The sequence below is a fragment of the Kryptolebias marmoratus genome, linkage group LG15 (genome assembly GCF_001649575.2).
Source record: "Kryptolebias marmoratus isolate JLee-2015 linkage group LG15, ASM164957v2, whole genome shotgun sequence".
NCBI classification, from domain to species: Eukaryota; Metazoa; Chordata; class Actinopteri; order Cyprinodontiformes; family Rivulidae; genus Kryptolebias; species Kryptolebias marmoratus.
This window is the reverse complement of record NC_051444.1, coordinates 7,845,287-7,865,965: the sequence shown is the minus strand read 5'-3', so window position 1 is coordinate 7,865,965 and position 20,679 is coordinate 7,845,287. Positions and strand designations below refer to the sequence as shown.

Genomic DNA, 20,679 nt, shown 5'->3' with positions numbered 1-20,679 from the left:
TACAGCAGGGATTGATGCTTTTGGTTAAATAAATAATGTTTTAGAAAACACAATAAGAAATGGAGTCTGGAAACACAAATGTTTTGCCATACTTCAGGACCATTTTCTATACTTATACCAAATTACTCACTTTTTAAGACCTTGATTGTGTAGACATACAAACTATTCATCACTGTGATGAAACTGACACTGTGCATGGGTAAAGGGTAAAAATAAACATTTTTTTTTTATTATTTAAAAGGATTGCAGAGAGAGAGAAAAAACAACTAATGATACATAATGTTCTCCATCAGGTCTCCATGTATCATAAAATTTAAGAGCACTTATGAAACAGTAGCAGCTAAAACTGTGAAAGGTATTCAAACACTTCAGAATATTTCAGCAAAGTGGCAAATTTGCCATTCACCTGGAACTGGATTCAATAATTAAACAGATTATTATTAAAATGGCTCCCAAAGCTAAATTAATCTTTCCTGATGGACTTTTTTTTCAGTTTTCCTCAAAGCTGTGACTGAAATTTAACAACCAATGATAAAATGTTGGGCTGATATTGACTAATGGATGTGTCTTATTTGGTTATTTTAAACACATTAAGGAAACGTTGGAACATCTATCAAAACTCAGAGTGTCCAGTCAAATCTGTTTAAGTAATGACCCATCTGAAGGACTAAGTGAACCATCAGAGGTTCTGTTTCAGCTGCATCCATCACCCCCGCCTGGTCCACATCAAGCAAACTGTCCACTTATCATCATTTACTGAATAATTTATAGACCTTCAGACTGCTGGGTCAATGACACATACAAGGACTCCTAATTTCACCCAATCTCCTTTGATTTTTTTACCTAAATGCTTTTAAAATTTGATACAAACCCTTTCTAACATTAATAATAACCTAGAAATAGGAAATCTTATAAATGCAGGTGTGTTTTACTGCATTGTTACTTATTTTTTAATTTATCTAAACCTATAAAACAAACCGAATCAAGCATAAACATGTTTTGTATTGTAAAAGAAAACCCTTTAAAGCTTCCTAATACTTTTAGTCAATATCTACATCACAATCTGATTAAAATTCAGCTTTGCTTCCCTGCAGAGGATTTTTATTTTTACTGTCCACTTCTGACCACCTCATACATTAACAGTTAATTAAAAATTCTTTAGTGCAGTTTTTTTTAAACACCTTCACAGTTTGAACTCCGCTCAACATCTTCTTTCCTTAACCAGAAAAAAAGAATAAATTAGTTGCTCCTGCTTGCAGAGTTGGACATTTTTTGGAAACATACAGGTAAATCATAGAATTTGACATTTCCTGGATTAAAAGGTATTCAGTTAAAGCAAAACTATTAAAATACAAAAAATTTCCAGTACCTTAAATTGAAGGAATGCATCAATGAACAATAATCTGTGCTGCTTGCGCCCCCTGCTGCTGGGGAAAATAATCAGCTGGTTTTCATCAAACTGATGCACTGACATGAGGTCAGAGTATTTTTCCTTCAGCTATGTCTGAAACTCATTAAAAATGCTAAATAAGCCTGAACAACCCCAGTAATATCACTTTGACATAACTTAATAAATGTATAACCCTACATGTGATTCCTTCAAGTTAAAAGTTATAATAAAGTTCTGTCAAGGACAGTTTTGAAAAACTTGGAGCTTCTTTATTTAAGCTGTCAGGTTTTTGATGGCCATCATAAATTCAATGTTCCCACCTTTTCCCCCAAAGGGAAACAATTTAATTCAAGTCGTATTTTATGGTTGACTTGAACTATTCCACAGGTTTTGTCCATCTGTCGCCACAAGCAAACCACAGACAAATACTGGAGCTCCAACCTAAATTCCTTTAAATTAATTAAAATCACAACAATATCACGTTGCTCTTTTTAAAGATTTTATTTTGCAAAGTTCCATAGTGACATACTATTTTCACTTCTTCTTTTCCACATCCTGCTCAGCTGCCTCTTTGGCTCTCTTGGCACGAATGCCAAAGAGACGAGCGTTGGCTCGGGCCATACGCAGGCTGGCGAACGCCTTGAAGTTCTTCTCATCCTCAGAGATAACCCGGGCCTTCTCCTTCTTGTGTACCTGAAGAGGAAAATGTAAAGTTTTCACACAGAGCTTACGTTTTGTTACACATTCTGGATTTTGTTATTCACTAGAAACAAATTTCAGGAAATTCAATTTGCATTGATCCAAGGGTTTAAAGGTTGTTCCATCCCACTTAGTCTAAAGCAGTCATCAGAAAAAGGGTTCAAATGTTTCATCAAAGTAGTACAGAGATTCCGGAGAATGTCATCATCTGACTGCTACGGTGCAAAAAAAAGCCTCTTATTTCAGCCTTTTCAGTTATCACCAAAAAAACCCACAATAGATCAAGTGATACTCCTTAATGATAAGATTTTGTCTGCTGGGAATTTCAAGCATGAACTCAAACAATCACATTTTTCTAGTAGTGGTGCTTCTGCATAAATATGCATACATGAATATGATGTGGGAACTTTTAAAGTATCGCAACTTACAGTTCTGATGGGCATGACTGGACCAGTGAGCTGAGTGGCCATCTTCAGTTCCTCCTCCTGAAACATTTACATGTCATTTATTTCTCAAAAAAGACATTCATGTCACACAGCAAAGCCATAAATATAATTCTACACAAGGCTGGCAAACCTCTGCCCATCCCCAGCATTTGGTGAAAACATACAAAGACCTGTTTGGTCTACATGAACACAATTAACATGGTGCTAAACTTACAGACTGATTACATTTATAATGAAGGTCATTTAAAGTGGTCACATGTTGGCTTTTTGTGGCTGCCAGTTTACACAACATAGACATAAACTGAAACATTTCTACAACCTCAAAAAAAAATTGATGAGGTAAAAAGAAATACTGAGGATGCAACCAATCTAGAAAACCAATCAAAGAGCACCTAAAGTGACAATTATAACAGTCTAAAAACATGTGCAGGTTTACCAAAAAACTATCAAAAACGTTAAAATGACCACTTAGGCTCATGAATCCAAGCAGTAGTACTTCACTGGTAAAATGCACCAGCTTAAATGCATTTACATTTATTTTTTGAAGACAAATGATAAGACTTGACCAAAAAGCCACAAAAAACCCCCCATAAAAATCTGCAAAGTGCTCTACTACTTGGACGTAAAGAGATGAAGACTTACAGAGCTGTCTCCCTTCTTGGGTGCAGATGCCTTCCTGGGGAACAGGATGAGCTTGGAGCGGTACTCCTTCAGACGCTGCACGTTGGACTGAAGAGATTCTGTGGATCTGTTGCGGCGACGAGGGTCGACTGCAATGCCAATAGTGCGGGCCGTCTTTTTGTGGATTCCAGCCGCCTGCGGGACAGAGAGCAGCACGCTGTGGTTAGCTCAACATTTAGGCTCATCCGCTGTCACAATAAACTTTGAATCATAACTTTGCATTCTCTATTCAGTATTATATATTTGTAACAAACAGAAGTCCTCAGAAAGGGTTTCAAAATGTTCATCAAGCAAAAACAGATTCCAGACATCTGTTATCTGACTGCAGATATGTGAAACATTAGGTGATTCTTTAACTTCCGATTATGTCTGTACTGCTCCAGGTACCAATACATCATTCTGTAATTAAACTGGACAGATAAAAATATGTGAAACAACATTTATATAAACACTGGCAGCCAATAGCTTTACCCAGATGTACACAAACTAGTTTTATATCTGAACCAAGTCTTGACTGGCTGAAGTGTTGGAATAATAATGTTTTTTATTTATTTTCATACCAACTGTTCATTAGTCTCTTGTAATGTTCAACCAACCCAAATTTGACACCAGAACAAGGCTTGCACATGTAGTTTTTGTTGATACTAATTTGGCTGATGCTTGAGTTCCGAGATAAAATATTAACTTCTTCAATAACTCGCAATTGTGATTTAGTAGATTTGTATATTCAAGCTTTTAATTAGAGTTGAAAAATTATGGGGAGTTATAAATGTGCATTGAATTCTGCTTAAAAAAACAAAGCAATCCCTCTGAGAAACACAAAGTCCTGTTTGAGCCAATGTCTCATGAATAAAAACAAACTCAGAGGTCCACACGGTCTGGGGTGAAACCCATTAGCCATTAGTTTTCCTCCCACAGCATGAAAAGTACACGAGAGAAAAGCTGAGGTACATGTTGGCAGCAGCACCGAGTCTGAGAAGCACTTCATGTTCCTTTTCAGCTATTGAGTTTTTTGGATGGGTGGGTTGCATGATTCATCACATAAAGGCAGAGTTTTGTTTTTCTGTTTTTCATCCACAGAAACTGTCAATAGCACTTCTGGCGTGGAGATAAAGACAAGCCCTAGATTATAGACTGTCATTCCAGCATACAAACAAGTTTTAACATCATCAAACAACAGACCAACTACGAACATACATTAGGGTTTTTCCACTTGTTTAAAAAACAGAAGGTCAAAAAAAAAAATACTGCACCATTATTTAAACAATGAGTCATTCCCATTATATTTTCTGTCAAACATAAACAGGTAAAAATCCAAATTCAGTACGTTGATTGAAAAGCATTCAATTCTAAACAGCTTTAAAGACTATATTTATGAGCCACTTTATTGATCAAAACAGCCAAGCTATTAAACAAGCTTTCTTATATATTTATCGCAAGTAATTTCCAGATGTCTTGAAGGACATGACAAACATTGTTTTAGGATATTTGGCATCTTTTGTTCCATTATTTGTTAGATGATCCCACGCTGATTCAAGATTGTTGTGGCTCAGGCTCTGGGGAGGCCTATTTAAAACTTCAGTGCTGATAATCCAATACGCTTTGACTGCATTGTATGTGTTTGGGAACTATTGACATGTTGAAAAATTAAACCGTAACAAGCGCTTTCCAAACAGTACTGCACAATCAATAAAAATCTGACTAGCTTTTCTGTTCTCATAGTTACAATAATTTTGACAAGATCACTGAAACACACACACACCACTGACTGGATTGCACCCACAGACAATGACACAAAAGACTTTGAACCAAAAGTTAAAAATTTTGATTCATTTCATGAGAGATGCTGACCAATTTAAGTAATTTAAGTAATGTGGTATACTTCAAGATTATACTTAAAAATAAATTAAATAAGCTTTGACAGCAGCCATTTCATAGAGAACACTTTTGGCAAACAGTAGGTCAATCAAACGGTCTGATAAATCTCCCCGGTCCTCTCATATCTTAAGGATATGACTTTCAGATACTCTTCATCATGTTTTAGGCCTGCCACCTTTTTCAGCTTTTCCAATCTCAGCAACTTTTATGATATGAACAGCTATTTGCAAACACCTTGTTGATGCAAACATTTTGGTACGCTGGTTGATTTATATTATCTGTAATTGTTTTTGTTGGTTAAAATAAATTAATTGAATTTGTTTTTGTGTTGTTACCAACAGGCTGTTAGTAATAAAGTGCCTATAGTTACATTTAAAAATGGCCTTGTAACATTGTTTGCTTTGTGTTGAGTATGTTACATTCTTTGCTTGAATAATTTAGATGTCAGAGGCATTAAAAATAAGACATTGATTATAATAAGGTAAATAACTGGGCAGCAGCTAAGGGGTAAAAGTCTACAGAATTACTGCTCAAGGCCACTTTATATATTTATAAGGAAGTCTGATTCCTGAAATGCTAAATGTACTGCAATGTATTGTGCTGTAGACTTTACCACAAAAAGAGTAAAACTTAAAGTATTACCTTCAGTTCCTCCAGTGTGAAGCCACGTCCGGCACGGACCTTGGTGTGGTACCTGATAGTGGGACACCTGACCTGTGGTCTCAGAGGTCCAGAAACAGGACGAGGAGCAATACGACGGGCCTTGGCTTGCCGAGCCTTTCGCCTTGGAAGGAAAAAGTTAGAAACTTCAGTATTGATGAAAGGCATACATAAAATTAAATTCCAACAAGTCAGCTGTGGAATAATACTTAAAGCAATGAAGTTAATACTTTTAACCAAAACTGCATTTAGAACAGAGATGTGCAATTAAAAAGAAAATAACACTGGTTTTGTCACATTAAAACTAGAATAGTTTTATTGATTTTGAATTATTCGAAAGACCATTTAATCAAATATTTCACGTTTAATATTGTAATTTGTCTTATTCTGGTGTTTTACCTTGAGATGTATCCTTAAAAACCACACAATACATTGACCATTTTGTGTGCAACTTGACAAACTTTGAAAATACTGTGTAAAACATCTGATTAGTAGCAGGAGCACAAAATTGATTGAGCCAATTTTTTTAAAGCATAAACCTGCAGATTGAGATTTCTCTATAAGTTTTTTTTTGACAACATGTGTGTATTGTAATTTTGACAGATTAGCACATTTTATAGCACCACTATGAAATAATCCTGGTTCGTGTCTGAAAGCCTCGCCAAACGTGGTATTTTACAAAAACAGCACAAAATGACATCAGGCTGAAAGAACCCCATCACCATTTTTTAAACAATATATTGTACTGAGAATAAAGCTTCCTTCTGGGGAATGTAAAGTTGTGTGAGCCCAGTTGGCCTGAACTAGCCGTCCTCACCTGCGGATCTTCCTGGCTGGCTGGTTGAACCAGGTGCGGACTCTTTTCTTCCAGTCTTTGTGGAAATGGGGGTTCAAAATCATTCCATTCCGGCTGGGGGCCATGGCTGCCTACTTCCCTGCAACACAGCGTGGCAAACAGCTTTAAATCCAGCACTCATGCCGGCTTGCACATAGCATAGCCCATTCGATGCTAGGACATGCTAACACCTTTTTAACAGCCGCTGGTGCATACGGCACTTACTAAGAGACCCAATGCCTTTCCTTTACATTTTTACAGTTATTGTGTAAATGTCTGTTTATTAGGGGGCCCATTACTAAAAGTACGAGTTTCAAAAACTGACTTAGGTTAGCAATGCTAACCGTCACCATTAGATTCAAGCATCAACACTGAAAACATTAGCCGCTCTCCTATTTCGCTGAATAAAGTTTGACAATAATCGTCTCATTTGAAAGTCGAGAACACACACTATCTGAAAATGTAAGCGAATTTAACGAGCAGACTTTCAATACCGAGGATTGAAGTAGATTATTCTACAATCTTGTCAGAATAATTTCTCATACCTACAAGGGAGGAAAATGGCCGAAAGGAAAAAGGAAGTTGAAAGGCGGTGGATTGTAGGATATGTGAAAATCAACCAATGAACGAACAGAGATTCTATCAAAGAGTTTATGCGAAGTAAGAGCATTCATCCCTCACCCACAGAAACAAATTAAAGCGGTGGATTGTGGGATATGGGAAAACCAGCCAATAGCCGAACGAAGTTTTTATCAAAGACTACATGTGAGGGTGTACATCCCTAGCTCCAAAAACAAACCAATAACACGTTGTGTTTGTAAAATATTCTGGTAAAAGAATGACGCCCATTGTCTTAAAACATAAGTCTTTATCTATGCAGTAAATTATAAATAGAAAAATATGTGAATAACACGTATTCTTGCACCCGTGTTTCATTTTCATTGAAGCTGCTTAAGAAGTTGAAGCCTTCACAAATGTAAACAGGTGAAAGTTAAACCTCTAAACCTCTAACCATTCGAAGCCAGGTATTATTAAAAGGTGAGATAGTAGAAGCTGAACATGCCAAAAGTGCCCTAAGAGTGTCAGCATTGGACCAAACAGGAGCTCTTCATTGATACTGCAATAAAAAGATAAAAACCCTGAATACATAAAACAATTCATTGTGGGGTGCATGTTATGAAGCATGCACCTAGCTAGCCCACAATAAAACACACATATCTCAAGAGAAACATGTCTTTATCATAAACAGTTTTATTTAGAAACAAACAGCATGTATAACTAAACACAGCTTCAAGAACTGACATGAAAAGAACACACATACATATACAGATATGTCTTTCTAAAGAGAGATGTATATCTGTCTATAGATGTGTATCTAAACTTTTTTTAATTTTTCCCTAATGGGGCACTGTACTTCTCATAAACCTGTTGGTGTCAAGCCTGTCTCTGGAGCGCACACAAAGCAGGAAAAGTGGATCTAAAGGTGGATCTGGCAGGTGGAGCCTGAAGTGAAGCAGGAATGAATAACATTACGCTGTTATAGGTCAGAAAGACTCCTTATCATGGCTGATTAGTATGGTTGCTGTTTTGTAAAGGAATCAGATTTTGGCAGGTGTAGTCCCCAGCACTGCCAGAATCTTTATAATAAAAAGAGCAAACACCTTGAAAATCACAGTAATATTCAGACATGATGAATCTTTCTAACCAGTAACACCTTATTGTTTTTTATTTTGTGTCCATTTTTTTAGGAGGGAGTGAGAGTGGTGGGTAAGCAACTCTTACAGACACACAAGAGGCCTTCATTTAGATTTTAGTTGTATAATTTTACACTTTTTTGTATAATTATGTACATTTATTCATATTATAATAAACATTCTATATAGGCCTTCTTAAAAAAAACCTTTGTCTTTCAAAAAACTAGATATTAGCCAAATAATGAAATGTGATCAAACCTTGGTTGTGACCTATTGTTCATGGCCAGTTTTTTTTAATTTAGTTATGTTGATACAAAATACAGTTTACTACTATAGGTATGTATGTTGTCTGCACAGTTCCTTTACAGGTAATTTAATTATAGAAATATTTTAAAATACCAAGTGCAGCTTTTCAGTTAAAAGTTTAAACCATCTGTTGGATTAATCATTAATTAACTAACTTCTGCAATCTCAGCCTATCTTCAGCTAGGGGGAAAGGTCAAGGTGCTCAAAACTATAATAAGCACAAAGAAGAATCATGCCCTGTTGAGCAAATCTGTGGAGCTTAACAAAGTTAGACTGTAATGATTACAAGACAGTCCAGCATTTTTACTGTAGTTGGCAACATTATTAAAGGGTGATTTTATTTTAAGTTTGGATTCTAAATCATTAATTATAAGGACATTAAGTTAAAGACTCAAAAAAAAAGTTTTATTGAATGAATCTGATACAGCAATTTCTATCATTTGATCACATCTGTGCACATTTTATAATGTAAAAAAAGCACCACAAACGAGACCTGGTTTTCCTGACAGATCTTTACTATAAGAGCCCTTTAATTTTACTCGTGGCTAAATAAATTCTAATCTTCTAAGTGGATAGCTGTTACGGAGTATTTGAGATTTAATTAAGACAATATTCAGTATTACAATAAATACCACAGAAGAAGATGTCGGTCACACCAGATGTTAGTAACCCTTTCAGCTAATCTCTGACTGCAGTTACATAACAGATCATCAGTGTGTTCATTGATTTATTCTTCCAGTGATTTAATAAATTTATCATAAGCTGCTTGATCCATGAGTTCATCCAGTTCTTCGGGTTTTTCAATCGTCATCTTTATTAGCCAGCCTGAAAGACAAGAAGTAAACCAAAGTTGGCAAGTCGTCACACTATGCTGCCAGCAAACAAAGAGGGGCTTCTGGACATGAGAGCGCTGCTCTGGGAATGAACGACCTTAAGACACTCACCGTCAGCGTAGCAAGCTTTGTTCACAAGTCCAGGATTTTCTGCCAGCTCTGTGTTGATCTCAGTCACTTCTCCTGTCAGTGGTGAGTACAGCTCACTGGCAGCTTTTACACTTTCTAAAGCACCAAACTCCTCTAAACAACAGAAACATCTTACCACACTGCTACAAAACACCTCTAAATGTGACGTATACACTCTGGGATCTTACCCATTTTTTCGAATCTTTGGCCAACTTCTGGAAGTCCACAGTAGACCACATCACCTAAAGCTTCCTATGACAGAACCGAACAGAGGACACAAAGTATTTAACAAACCTAGAAAGCAATTGCTTGTTTCTACAATTAACAAATATTTGAAAAGATTAACTTTTTAAACACTTTAAAATCAATTTATATTTAAATAAAAACTCACACCGTAGCTCTTTATTCAATGTTTCTAGTTTGAAAAACTAAAATATTCTAAAAGTGACTAATCTTGTGTGCATTTATTGCAGCATAAATTAAAAAAAGGTTGAAACCATCGCATCACTAACCCATGGCAAGCCTATTATAAATACAAATACACTAAATCTGAATGTATTATATTGACATGGATTACAAAAAGATTTAAAAAGACTTTTCAAAATCAAATTTAAATTGATTAACTTGTTTACTTTTATTGTATACCACTCTGTAGGGACTTGTTTTAAACTGGCCCTAAATTTACTCATTTTAAATAAAAAGTCCAAAGAAAGCCTTTGAAAAACCCTCATAAGGCCTGAAAAACCACTGAAAGACTACTTTGAAAAACATCACAAGAAAACCAGACTCCTTGGAGTCAAAAAAGGAAGAAATTAGGGAAGATCTGACTTTTGCAAAGTACAATAAATGTGTGTTTTGTATCTCTTTTCTTTTGAAAGACTGCCTTTGTGGATACCTAAAAAACACACTGAACAGAAAATAAACATGCACACACTGACCAGCACACATACAGCATTATTAAGTAAAGGCAAATTTAATTTACAGCATTTAACACACTAGAAATTACAGTGTTGCCAACATTGTTTTAGTACATAGTTAAAATTTATTATCTAAAAGTTTATTTCAAAATTACAAGATTTTAAAAGTGAAAATGTTAAAGGTTTTCTGGAAATACAGAACAGGAAAAGTGTTTACATTGGCCAATGTGGTTTAAAGTCAAATACTTTATGTAGAGCAGCCATTACAAGATGAAATATCAACTACATACAATCATAAATGACATTAAGGCTCTGTCACAAAATGACACCATTAATAACACCTGTATGAACCTAAATATCTCATGTTAAAATGGCTGATTTACTGAAAAATGTTACAACTGCTCCCAGTCTTCCCAATAATAATAAAAAATGTCACAATAGCTCCCCTACTAAAACAGGAAATGAGTGCCATAAAAGTAATTTCTCAACAAGCTGCATTCAAGTTAAAGATAATACAACTTCTGCCTTCATTTGCTGCTTGGACATCAAATTATACCTCCCCTCATCTGCAGTGTGGCAGTAATCAATTGTCTGAAACAATAGTCATAAAGCGGTAAAACCACCTTGATAGAGTGGATCTGCTGGGAGCAAAGGGCAGTCCTTGCAATCAGTGCAACTATTAACAAGGAGGGTCATAAATCAGCAGCAGAGAAACAAATCCAAAAACCTACCTGGGCATAACTGCTGATACCAACCGTGCTGATTCCGCCCTCCACCTGCACCCACTCGTGTTTCTCAGTGAACTTTAGGGCTACAAAGAAAACAAGGGTCAAACATTTAACATTTGTTGAAAATGTAAATCAGTGTGAATGATGACAAACTAGACGTCTTTTGAGCGGCACACTTTATTTCTAGCAATCCATGAATGCAGAAAAAAAAAAAAAGCCCTGTCAGCCTAACAGCAAAGCTAATAAATAAAGAACTGTACCATGGACCACAGCTGCTGGACACCCAGCCTTTTATTATGCAATACCAAGTGAGGGGAAAACAGGGAAAACAAACTGGGCTTTTTTTTTTTATTCTGCAGGTGTAGTTTCAAATTCTGATAATCGCCGCTTTGGCAGGTGAAGAATAACATCACAGTCGAAACAAAATGTTCCCTCGGACAAACAGGAGTTGATGCGTTTTGGTTCTGAGCTCATGCTGTTGTTTTTTACAAAGCCCGGAGAGGGGAAGGACGGTGACGCCTCAACAGTTTTCAGTGCTGGCCTCAGATCATGCAGAAAAAAACACAGGCTTCAACCAGATTGTGAACTGTCCAAGATGATGGTAATGATGCATGACCAGAGCCAGCCAAAGAGCTGAACTCTAGTTAAAAATACACACACACACACACACACACACACACACACACACACACACACACACACATATATATATATATATATATATATATATATATATATAAAGTGACAGGAATAACACCATGAAGCTGGTAACTTTTAGACTGCATATGCACACATGATAACTATAACTACTTGTTGCATGAAGCTAAACTTCATGGTCAACTTCTGATTTTCTGATTAAGTTGCTGGTGTTTTTTTCCTGCCTTTCACTCAAACAGCTCAATATTATGTTAAAGTTTGAGCCATAACAACATGATGTGGCAGCTGTGAGTTGGTGCTAAAGTTTCAGGGCATGAACAGCCGCCTTCAAGTTAATGCTGAACTATTAAACTGTCCTGTTTGTCGCCATTCTCCTCAGACACAAATGTGTCCGCATGGACCTGTTGGTGCAGAGTCAATCACCTCATTTGGCCAGCAGTTTTGTTTTATTTGTTTGTTTTATTATTACTTTGTGTTTTTACCTGTGTTCGGGGCCGGTGTGGTGCTCAGAGTCCGCCGGGAGCAGCTCCTCCACAGCAGCTGAGTCGCAGAAACCTGCGCCGGGGACGAAAGCTGCGGCAGCCTGGGGGAAAAGTTTGCAGAGAGGCACCGCAGCGCTGCTCTCATCGCCATCTTCAGTCTCTGTCACTGCGGGGCCGCTGCGCCGCGGGAGCGCGCACCATCTCCTTTGTAGCGGGTGCACGTAGGGAGGGGTCAGGGTCAGGGGGGGTGGGGGACTGGGCTCATAAAATGGCTTAGTTTCACTTTAGCTTCCTTTACACATTTAAACATAAAATCATGAAAAGTCAAGGAAAAACAAAACGCGCGGGTGCGGTTAGAAAATCCCCACGTGGGCAAAATAAGGCCCGCGGACCAGAAGCGGTCCATTGGATCGTCTTAATCTGGCCCTTGACGTTTTCAAACAAGAAAATAATGACTTTAAATTCAAACTAAAATTTTATTAAAGATAACTTCACGGAAGTTAAAAACAAGTTTATAATATAATATCAGATCAAATGTCCCCGCCTGCTTTTATTGTTGAGAATTGAAGCTAGTAGGACCCAATTTATGGAAGCTGAGATTTTGTATTTTTCTGCACTTTCAGTTTTAACCTTGAGATTTAGGTTGTTCAATCCTACCATCACACACAACTATCCATGAGAATTTGGAAACATTTGCTCTTTATTTGCCAAAGTTACCAGGGGGGAACCGAATATTTCAGCTGTCAGCTATCTGAAATAATTGGTTCCCCCTCCATAACATGGGAACAAATTAATTTACCAACAAGTCCTTAACTGTGTTTATTCCTCTCATCTTGCACAAGTCATGCAGATTTGGAAACATTTGCTCTTTTTTTTCAAAGCTCATTTAAATGAGCTGTAGAAGTCAGAATTGCAAACATCATTAGGTTTGAATAACCTTGTTATTAGAAAGTAGCCTAGTTTCCTGAAAAAAAAAGTGTTTATTGCTAAAGTTAGATCTGATGGAGCAACAATCAGCTGACCAAAGTGTCATGATGACCAAAGACCGAAATGTAAGAATGTCTGCCAACTTCAAGAGAACATGTTTATCTGTTGTTTATCTATTATTGTGGATGTGAACAGTGTGGTGATGGCTACAGCATATCTGACTGACAGCCATGTATCGCAGTTTAAGCAATAATTCCAATAAATCATGTTATTCCTGCCTGTCTGAATCGGTGCTAGCTGCATCCCAGTTTTATCATACTCATAACAGAATAAAAAAAGCCTTTCCCATTTTTTTTTCCAATTTAAAAGGTCGTAAAACACAGCAACTTCCAAGGTTTTAATATGGTGGTGTACCTTTTTCCTTTTCCCCATCTCAATCTTTTTACTTTAAACAAATATGACAAACATAACAAAAACAGCAGATTAATATGAATTTATTCAAACACTCATTTTTAGGTTTCTTGGCAGAGAACTATTGATTCAACTTGAAAAGCTCAAGCAGACCTGGTTAAAAACATACATGAATATACAGAGAACACTTAAAACAGAGGGTCTTGGAGCTGTATTAATTTATAGGGTCTGTACCACCAGAATAAAGGACCCCTGAAGTAGCTCATCATATACTCAGAAGTGTTACATCCAGGTTTGCACACAACAGCCGATCAAATGACTTTCTGACTAAAAATGATCCGTTTACTGACTGGGTGATGAGCAGGATTAAAACTCTTACAACCGAACAGAATCAGCCAATATGAGAGCAGAAGTGCAAGAAATAATAAAAAAAAAGAACAGCATTCATTAACGTTTACCATTCACCCGTAGAACAGAAAAGATGACTTCCCTTAAAGACAGAAAACATTTACCGTGCTACAACAGATAAAACAGAACCTGCACTGATGACCACGGTGAGGTAAAGACTCTTATTTTCTACATTCTCCTGCAGAAATCTGACAGCAGGAGAGGTCAGAGGTCACAGCATCAGGCAGAGGCATCCTCAGAGGGAGTGGGTTTCTTAATGTCATCAGGCTTCATGGCTGGGAACAATAACACTTCCTGTAAAAGATTAAAACTGTTAGAAGGGTGTGTGTATCTGTATATAGAGGGTGAAAATCAGATTATGTTATTCTGAATTATAAGGATAAAATAGTTTAAATTGTTCAATGCAAAACATATCTGTTCAAGTCGTTTTTTTAGTTTATTAACCTTCACCTGACTTCCAAAGAAATGTCCTTAAGTTCATAAATTTGACCGTAAATCACTATAAGTGACACAGAATTACTAAATGTCACAAAGAAAAAAAAAACATACTCTAAAATGATTTATGGCTTTTTAAGAATAAATACAGAAAATAATGGAATTAAAAACAACAAAAGATAATTTGTTTCATGCATTTGAATTAATCCTGTTGACACTGTATTGTGTATTGTATCAAATCATGAAGGCTGCAGTTTTTATAGTAAAATACAGTATTTATTGGCAGATACACAACACTGATGTTGTGTTTTGGACCATAAAATGCAGACTTTAAAGATTCATAATATTTAACTTTAGTTTATTAATATCAAATTAAAATAGCCTAATAATAACTGTTTTTACCACAACTTTACCTTGATGTTGTTGGAGTCGGTGAGGAACATGGCGAGCCGATCGATGCCCATCCCCCAGCCGGCAGTTGGCGGCAGACCGTATTCCAGAGCCGTGCAGAAGGTCTCATCGATGAACATGGCTTCATCGTCTCCCTCAGCTTTAGCCTAAAAAGATCCATCTCGTATAATTAGTATGGGATAATACTGTATAAACACGGCTGCAGTCTAGAGCTCTGACACACCTTGGCTTGCTGCTCAAAAAGCTCTCTCTGTCTGATCGGATCGTTCAGCTCAGTGTAAGCGTTGCAGATCTCCTTCTTCATGACGAAGAGCTCAAAACGCTCCGTCAGGCCTTTCTCTGATCTGTGCCTGTAAAAGCAGAGCGAGTGTCACTACGAACCCAAGCGTGCCATTTTCGGACTGAAAATGAACAAAAAGCTTGTCGTTTCTAACCATTTTGCTAAGGGGCTCATGATTTGAGGGTGATCGCAGATGAACGTTGGGTTGATACACGTGACCTCGAGGAAATCTCCAACTAACTATAAAGATAAAAAAAACATTACTTTAATTTTTTTTCTTTAAAAAAGAAGAAGAAACGACAATAAAGATGTCCAACGGTGAAGCACCTTGTCAAGGAGGCGGGCAGTGGTCCGGGGTGGAGGACATTCAACTCCCTTTTCGGTACACAGATTGTCAAAGAATTTGCGTGTTTCTGGCAATAAAATTGTGACAGACAGAAATGTTCAATGTTGTGCCACCTATGCAAGTCCGAAGTCATACAAACACAGATTCTTACCATTGCTGTCATAGCTGTCAGAAGGAGGGAACTTGACTCCCATTATTTTCTCCAGGTCATGCGTCATGCTCACTCGTCTGAACGGAGGAGTGAAGTCAATCTCATAAGCCTGGCCCTCCGGACCATCGGGATGGTAAGTCACCTTGTACCCCCCAGTTATGTGTTTCACCATTCCTACAGCATTAACAAGACCACTGAGTTTAGGAAATAAGTTTAGTTTTTGCCTATAATCTAAAATTTTCACATAACTTTATATTTAGGATGATTTCTAAAAGACTTGACATGCTAAGCAGCAATGTCTGGAGCCTGAGTGAAAATATTTAATCTGTTCGATCTGTAAAGCACTGCTGACTCTGCCACACCTGCATTTTTCAGCTAAACAACAGATCAGTCAGTAAGAGAGATACTGTAACTCTGATTATTCTCATACAGTGACTCTTCAGCAAGTTAGTACAACATTAAAACTGCAGTTTTTCAATTCACGGAGCTTAAATGGAGCTTATGGTCAAACACAGGTTTTTGAGTCTGGCCTTCAGTTGCTGCTGGTTTACAATGATTGTTTAAAGTATAAGAGTCCTAAGAGGAATGCTGCACGCCAATTACACAATACCATCTTCATCAAGCAAATTACAACCATGTACATCTGACCACAGACATCAGGCAACAATATTAATAAATGTGTTTTAATTTACCTGACAGCAGTTTCTCTGTGATTTCCATCAGGTCGTGGTAATCAGCATATGCCATGTAGAACTCACAGGTGGTGAACTCTGGATTATGAGTAAGATCGATGCCTTCGTTCCTAAACTGACGACCAACCTCGTACACTCTGTCTAATCCGCCGACCACAAGCATCTGGGGAAGAAATAAACAAACAGACATTTGAGTGATGTGGCTTCAGTAAGCAGAACGAGTTGATTAAAGTGTTTCCTAAAAGTCTGGAAGGGTATGAATACTGAGAGGTAACAGCAGTTCACCTTGTGGTAAAGCTCAGGAGCGATTCTCATGTACAGGTTCATGTCCAGCTCGTTGTGGTAAGTAACAAATGGACGGGCCACAGCTCCTCCAGGGATGATGTTCATCATTGGCGTCTCGATCTAAAAAAATCAAAACATATTCAGGACAGAAGCCTTACAGGGACTTAAATTACCTTCAGTATTTATCAGCTGTAGAAACATTCTTCATAAAACGTTTGCTGTAAGAATTTTTAAACAAATAAATTGCTTATTTTTGTCCAAACAAGCTGAAGTGTTTCAGCACAGTATTAAATAGATTATTTCTGTGTGGTCATGGTGTCACTTCTTACCTCCAAAAACCCCATCTGGTCCAGGAAGCTGCGCAGGTATGTGATCATTTTGGAGCGAGTTATAAACTTCTGTCTCACGTAGTCATTAAGTATCAGATCCAAGTAGCGCTGGCGGTACCGTGTTTCCTTTGAGACAAATAATTAACACTGGTGAAGAAAATCATTCAGATTGGAACATTTCCACATAAGGTTCATCTTGGTCTCATCAACAAAAGCCAAGGAGACCAAACCCTCAGATATTTATGAAAACACGTCTATGTTTTTATGACACTGCAAACAAGACTGACTGAAAGGAATGTCTGAATTTATGCTAAAGTTACTTCTGTTTACTTCATTTCTTGTAGGAAGATAAATAAATTTTTAACTGTGATGGGCATCACCTTGTCTTTGAGGCCAAAGTGAAGGTGGGGCAACATGTGCAAACATGGTGACAGCAGGGTCATCTCTATGGGAACGATGCTCAGCTCCCCCTTCTTTGTCTTCCCGGGGTTTCCACGGACACCAATGATGTCGCCACGGCGCAGTTTGTTGTTGATGGCCACAAAGTCCTCCTCAGAGCTGTAGTTTCTGAGCGTGCAGAAGCAGATGCAGAAAAATGAAGGTTCTGTACTCGATTGTATCCACGCAACAAGAGGAATAATTTAAAGATATACTGACACAACATGAAATATCAAAAATATCATTACTTGATAAGATGAATGCGTAAGGTCAATTTTAATAGTTGACAATAAAATTATTTGGTAACTTAATGATAACATTAATATCAGCTGACTTCAACTGCAATTTTAGAGTAAAAAAAATAAATTTAAGTTTCAATTTTTGCGTACTGCTCTTAAGATTAGTGTACAAAGCAATAATTAACGCTTTTTTCTTCGTAAAATAGAGAAAATTTTAGTTTTATTTATGGTTTTGATTTACTACCTTCTTGCGAAATGACTGCTGGCAATACACACCAGCTTTACTCTAAACAGGATCAAGCGGGTATAGAATGGATGGGTGAATGAATGAATTTAGTACCTTGAGTTTGCCATAACTTGTAACTTCACACCTTCACCTCGCAGGTCATAAAATATCAGCTTGGCACCAGAAGCCCTCTTGGCATGGACGCGGCCTGTTAAAGATGTAGCAAGTTTAGCCAAAGGGTCGACTGCTTGAATTTCTCTGGACGGCAGAGGATTATAAACGCTTCCTGTCACCTGACACATTGAGAACAACATCTGTGAGCTGGTCCCCGGGCTGGAGATGACTGTACTTCTCAATGAAGTCTGTGAGTGACAGGTCTACGTGGTACTTGTGAGGGTACGGGTCCTCCACTGTCCCCTTCAAGTCACTGATGGCCTGGGAGCGGATCTTGAAGTATTGCTATGTAACATGGGAACAGAAACAAAAAGTCTTATATGAAAATACTGTGGCGTTATTGGTTTAGTAATTAAGAATTAGTGACAATACAAAAAACAGTTTTACATTGGGGTCAAGTGTCTCCTCGTCCAGTGCAGAGGCATTTTGTGATTCCTTATCGTTGGATTCCTTTTTTTGCTCCACCAGATCTTTCACTTTGGCATCTTTCTCAGCGGCCTTTTTCTCCGCTTTCATTCGTCTCTTCAGCTCACTGGAAGACAAAAGGATAAATGTACAGATAAGAAGCAGGTTTGGTACTAAAACCGGTTTCTTCTTCGCGGTTTCTAGCTAAACACAAAGACTCTCTCGCATGATTATATCAAATATTTAGCTCCACTGTGTTAAATGTACAAATGTACGTATGATTACCGCGGACCACACCTAGTTTGATGACAAAAGGTTGGTTGTTTTTTCACACTAGAACGGAAAAAAGCCACCAACCTTTTGTCACCTTTCCAATGGGTCCCGTAAAACTGAGCTGGGACTGCAGCTGTACATGGGGGTGCATATTTTAAGCACTGTCCCCTGACCGCAAAGGCCTGGCACAGCTGCTGCCTGGCTGCCCTGACCAGACACAGCATGCTGATCTATCACAGGCAGCAGACAGACCTGAGGACACAGACATGTATGCAAAGACAGAGTGGAGCATCAAGGGCTGACTCCTAAAACAAAACAAAACTATGCAAAGAAAGCTGATGGTGTCACACAAATTGTCCATGCACAACAGATAGAGAGCTAAAAATAACAACTAATAAGGTAATTATAATAATGATGATAATAACCATTAAGGATATCTAATTGGCTTTATTGATATTGTTAGCTAATGAAAGCACCAAATATTATGTCAATATAAACAAAGAAATATGGAGTTTATATGGACCTGTTTTTTCCTTATTTAAAATACAGATTTGTTTAAAAAAATCGAAACCTACGTGTTGAGAAGCGAAAGCATATTTTGTAGTTTTTCTCATCGCAAAATGACATCCTGAGACAAGGCTCAGATACGTTTTAGGACTACAACTACCAGAAGCAAAAGCGCGCTGGATGCTGGAAAGTGTAGTCCCGAAGCGAGGCAGCATATGGGACCGCAACTCCGCTTTCATTCTCTGACACGATGGTTTGATTAACCTAAATACCACGGCCATTATTATCAAAAGAACAACAACACCTAACACGAGACAACACCTGACGGGACGAATAAATCATAAAAACGAACCGTAGGAAACGAATATGCTCACTTTTTGCTTAGTTTCTCTCCGTCCACTGCCGTCACGTCTTCCATGTTCTTGATGCTGCGCTCAGAAAGGGCGAAGTACGCATGCGCGGAAAAACGTCACTGGATGGTGCGTTTGCAGGCAATGGCTTATATACTTCAAGTACTGTCGGAAAGCAGACGTTTTTTTTAAAACTTTATTAGTATAACAGTACAAAGACAGTTATCAATATTCATTCGAACAAATAAAAAAAACAGAAGGATTATTCAGGTAAATACACTGAATAAGGTGAAACAAAACATGCGTTTTTATAGCTTTCATGTCATTAGAGTCAGAAATGTTTACAATGTTCTGTTCAGACTCCTTTTGGAAGGCCTGAAAAGAGGGAATAGAGTGACTAAACTATAACCTTAGCTTATTATTAAGTTAACAATATATAGTTTTATTTGTTTTTTTACTTTTGATATCATGGACTCCAAACAGAATTTAGAGCCAATCTTTTTTGGATAAATCAGAATACTTCTTTCCAGAAGGTGGCAGTAGTGTGACACATCCAGAACAGGTGGATCTATAGTTTTAGGTTCAGACTCACAAAGAAACAGTTCACACATATATATTTCCTAAATTTTAACATGTGCTGCTTGACAGGGTAACATCTATGGTTTAATTTATGAGACACTTCTATGAGTTTGTTTGTAAACAAATACCTATAAAGTAATGTCTGCACATTGACCCTGTTCAGCCCGATTACAATCCTGGCCCAGTAATGAACAACATTGGGGGTAGAGGTAATATCTGTTTGAAATAATGACCTCATATAATAATTATTGTTTTTAGATTTACTGGTTTCTCAGCAGGTGAAAAGAGAACTGAGCCAAAAGGCAAAGCTCTCGATTTACCAGTCGAGCGAGCTACATTCCTACCCTCATCTATGGTCACGAGCTTTGGGTAGTGACCGAAAGAATGAGATCGCAGATACAAGCGGCCAGAAATGAGTTTCCTCTGCAGGGTGTCTGGGCTCTCCCTTAGAGATAGGGTGAGAAACTCGAGCATCTGA

General features: G+C 37.6%; 3 protein-coding genes and 1 non-coding gene across 6 annotated transcripts; all 4 read right to left on the bottom strand.

Moving 5' to 3' along the window:
* Nucleotides 1-1,875: 1,875 nt before the first annotated feature.
* On the bottom strand, nt 1,876-7,242 carry rpl13 (ribosomal protein L13). Of its 2 annotated transcripts, none has more exons than XM_017404498.3 (6): nt 7,135-7,242; nt 6,572-6,689; nt 5,737-5,878; nt 3,178-3,351; nt 2,518-2,574; nt 1,876-2,083 (listed from the first exon to the last, which is right to left on the bottom strand). In XM_017404498.3, the coding sequence occupies exons 2-6, from the start codon at nt 6,673-6,675 to the stop codon at nt 1,925-1,927; spliced, it is 636 nt and encodes a 211-aa protein (XP_017259987.1). In that variant the 5' UTR covers nt 6,676-6,689; nt 7,135-7,242; the 3' UTR covers nt 1,876-1,924. The 2 variants fall into 2 exon arrangements, with proteins under 2 accessions (XP_017259987.1, XP_017259994.1); XM_017404505.3 differs by having other exon boundaries at nt 7,139-7,160.
* Nucleotides 2,218-2,296, bottom strand: LOC112450138. Its single transcript, XR_003038691.1, has one exon. It is a non-coding gene; the product is annotated as a small nucleolar RNA MBII-202 (small nucleolar RNA).
* A 1,730-nt stretch (nt 7,243-8,972) lies between the features above and the next one.
* gcshb (glycine cleavage system protein H (aminomethyl carrier), b) lies at nt 8,973-12,529 on the bottom strand. Its single transcript, XM_017440910.3, has 5 exons — nt 12,336-12,529; nt 11,200-11,279; nt 9,740-9,803; nt 9,534-9,665; nt 8,973-9,414 (listed from the first exon to the last, which is right to left on the bottom strand). Exons 1-5 carry the CDS (start codon nt 12,484-12,486, stop codon nt 9,317-9,319), a joined length of 525 nt encoding a protein of 174 aa, XP_017296399.1. The 5' UTR covers nt 12,487-12,529; the 3' UTR covers nt 8,973-9,316.
* A 1,211-nt stretch (nt 12,530-13,740) lies between these two features.
* On the bottom strand, nt 13,741-19,760 carry kars1 (lysyl-tRNA synthetase 1). Of its 2 annotated transcripts, XM_017439712.3 has the most exons (15): nt 19,647-19,755; nt 18,850-19,017; nt 18,475-18,619; nt 18,207-18,372; nt 18,028-18,121; nt 17,391-17,577; nt 17,011-17,136; nt 16,682-16,801; nt 16,397-16,559; nt 15,705-15,878; nt 15,535-15,620; nt 15,362-15,447; nt 15,151-15,277; nt 14,930-15,073; nt 13,741-14,375 (listed from the first exon to the last, which is right to left on the bottom strand). In XM_017439712.3, the coding sequence occupies exons 2-15, from the start codon at nt 18,987-18,989 to the stop codon at nt 14,301-14,303; spliced, it is 1,833 nt and encodes a 610-aa protein (XP_017295201.1). In that variant the 5' UTR covers nt 18,990-19,017; nt 19,647-19,755; the 3' UTR covers nt 13,741-14,300. The 2 variants fall into 2 exon arrangements, with proteins under 2 accessions (XP_017295201.1, XP_017295209.1); XM_017439720.3 differs by lacking the exon at nt 18,850-19,017 and having other exon boundaries at nt 19,647-19,760.
* Between the last annotated feature and the right edge of the window lie 919 nt (nt 19,761-20,679).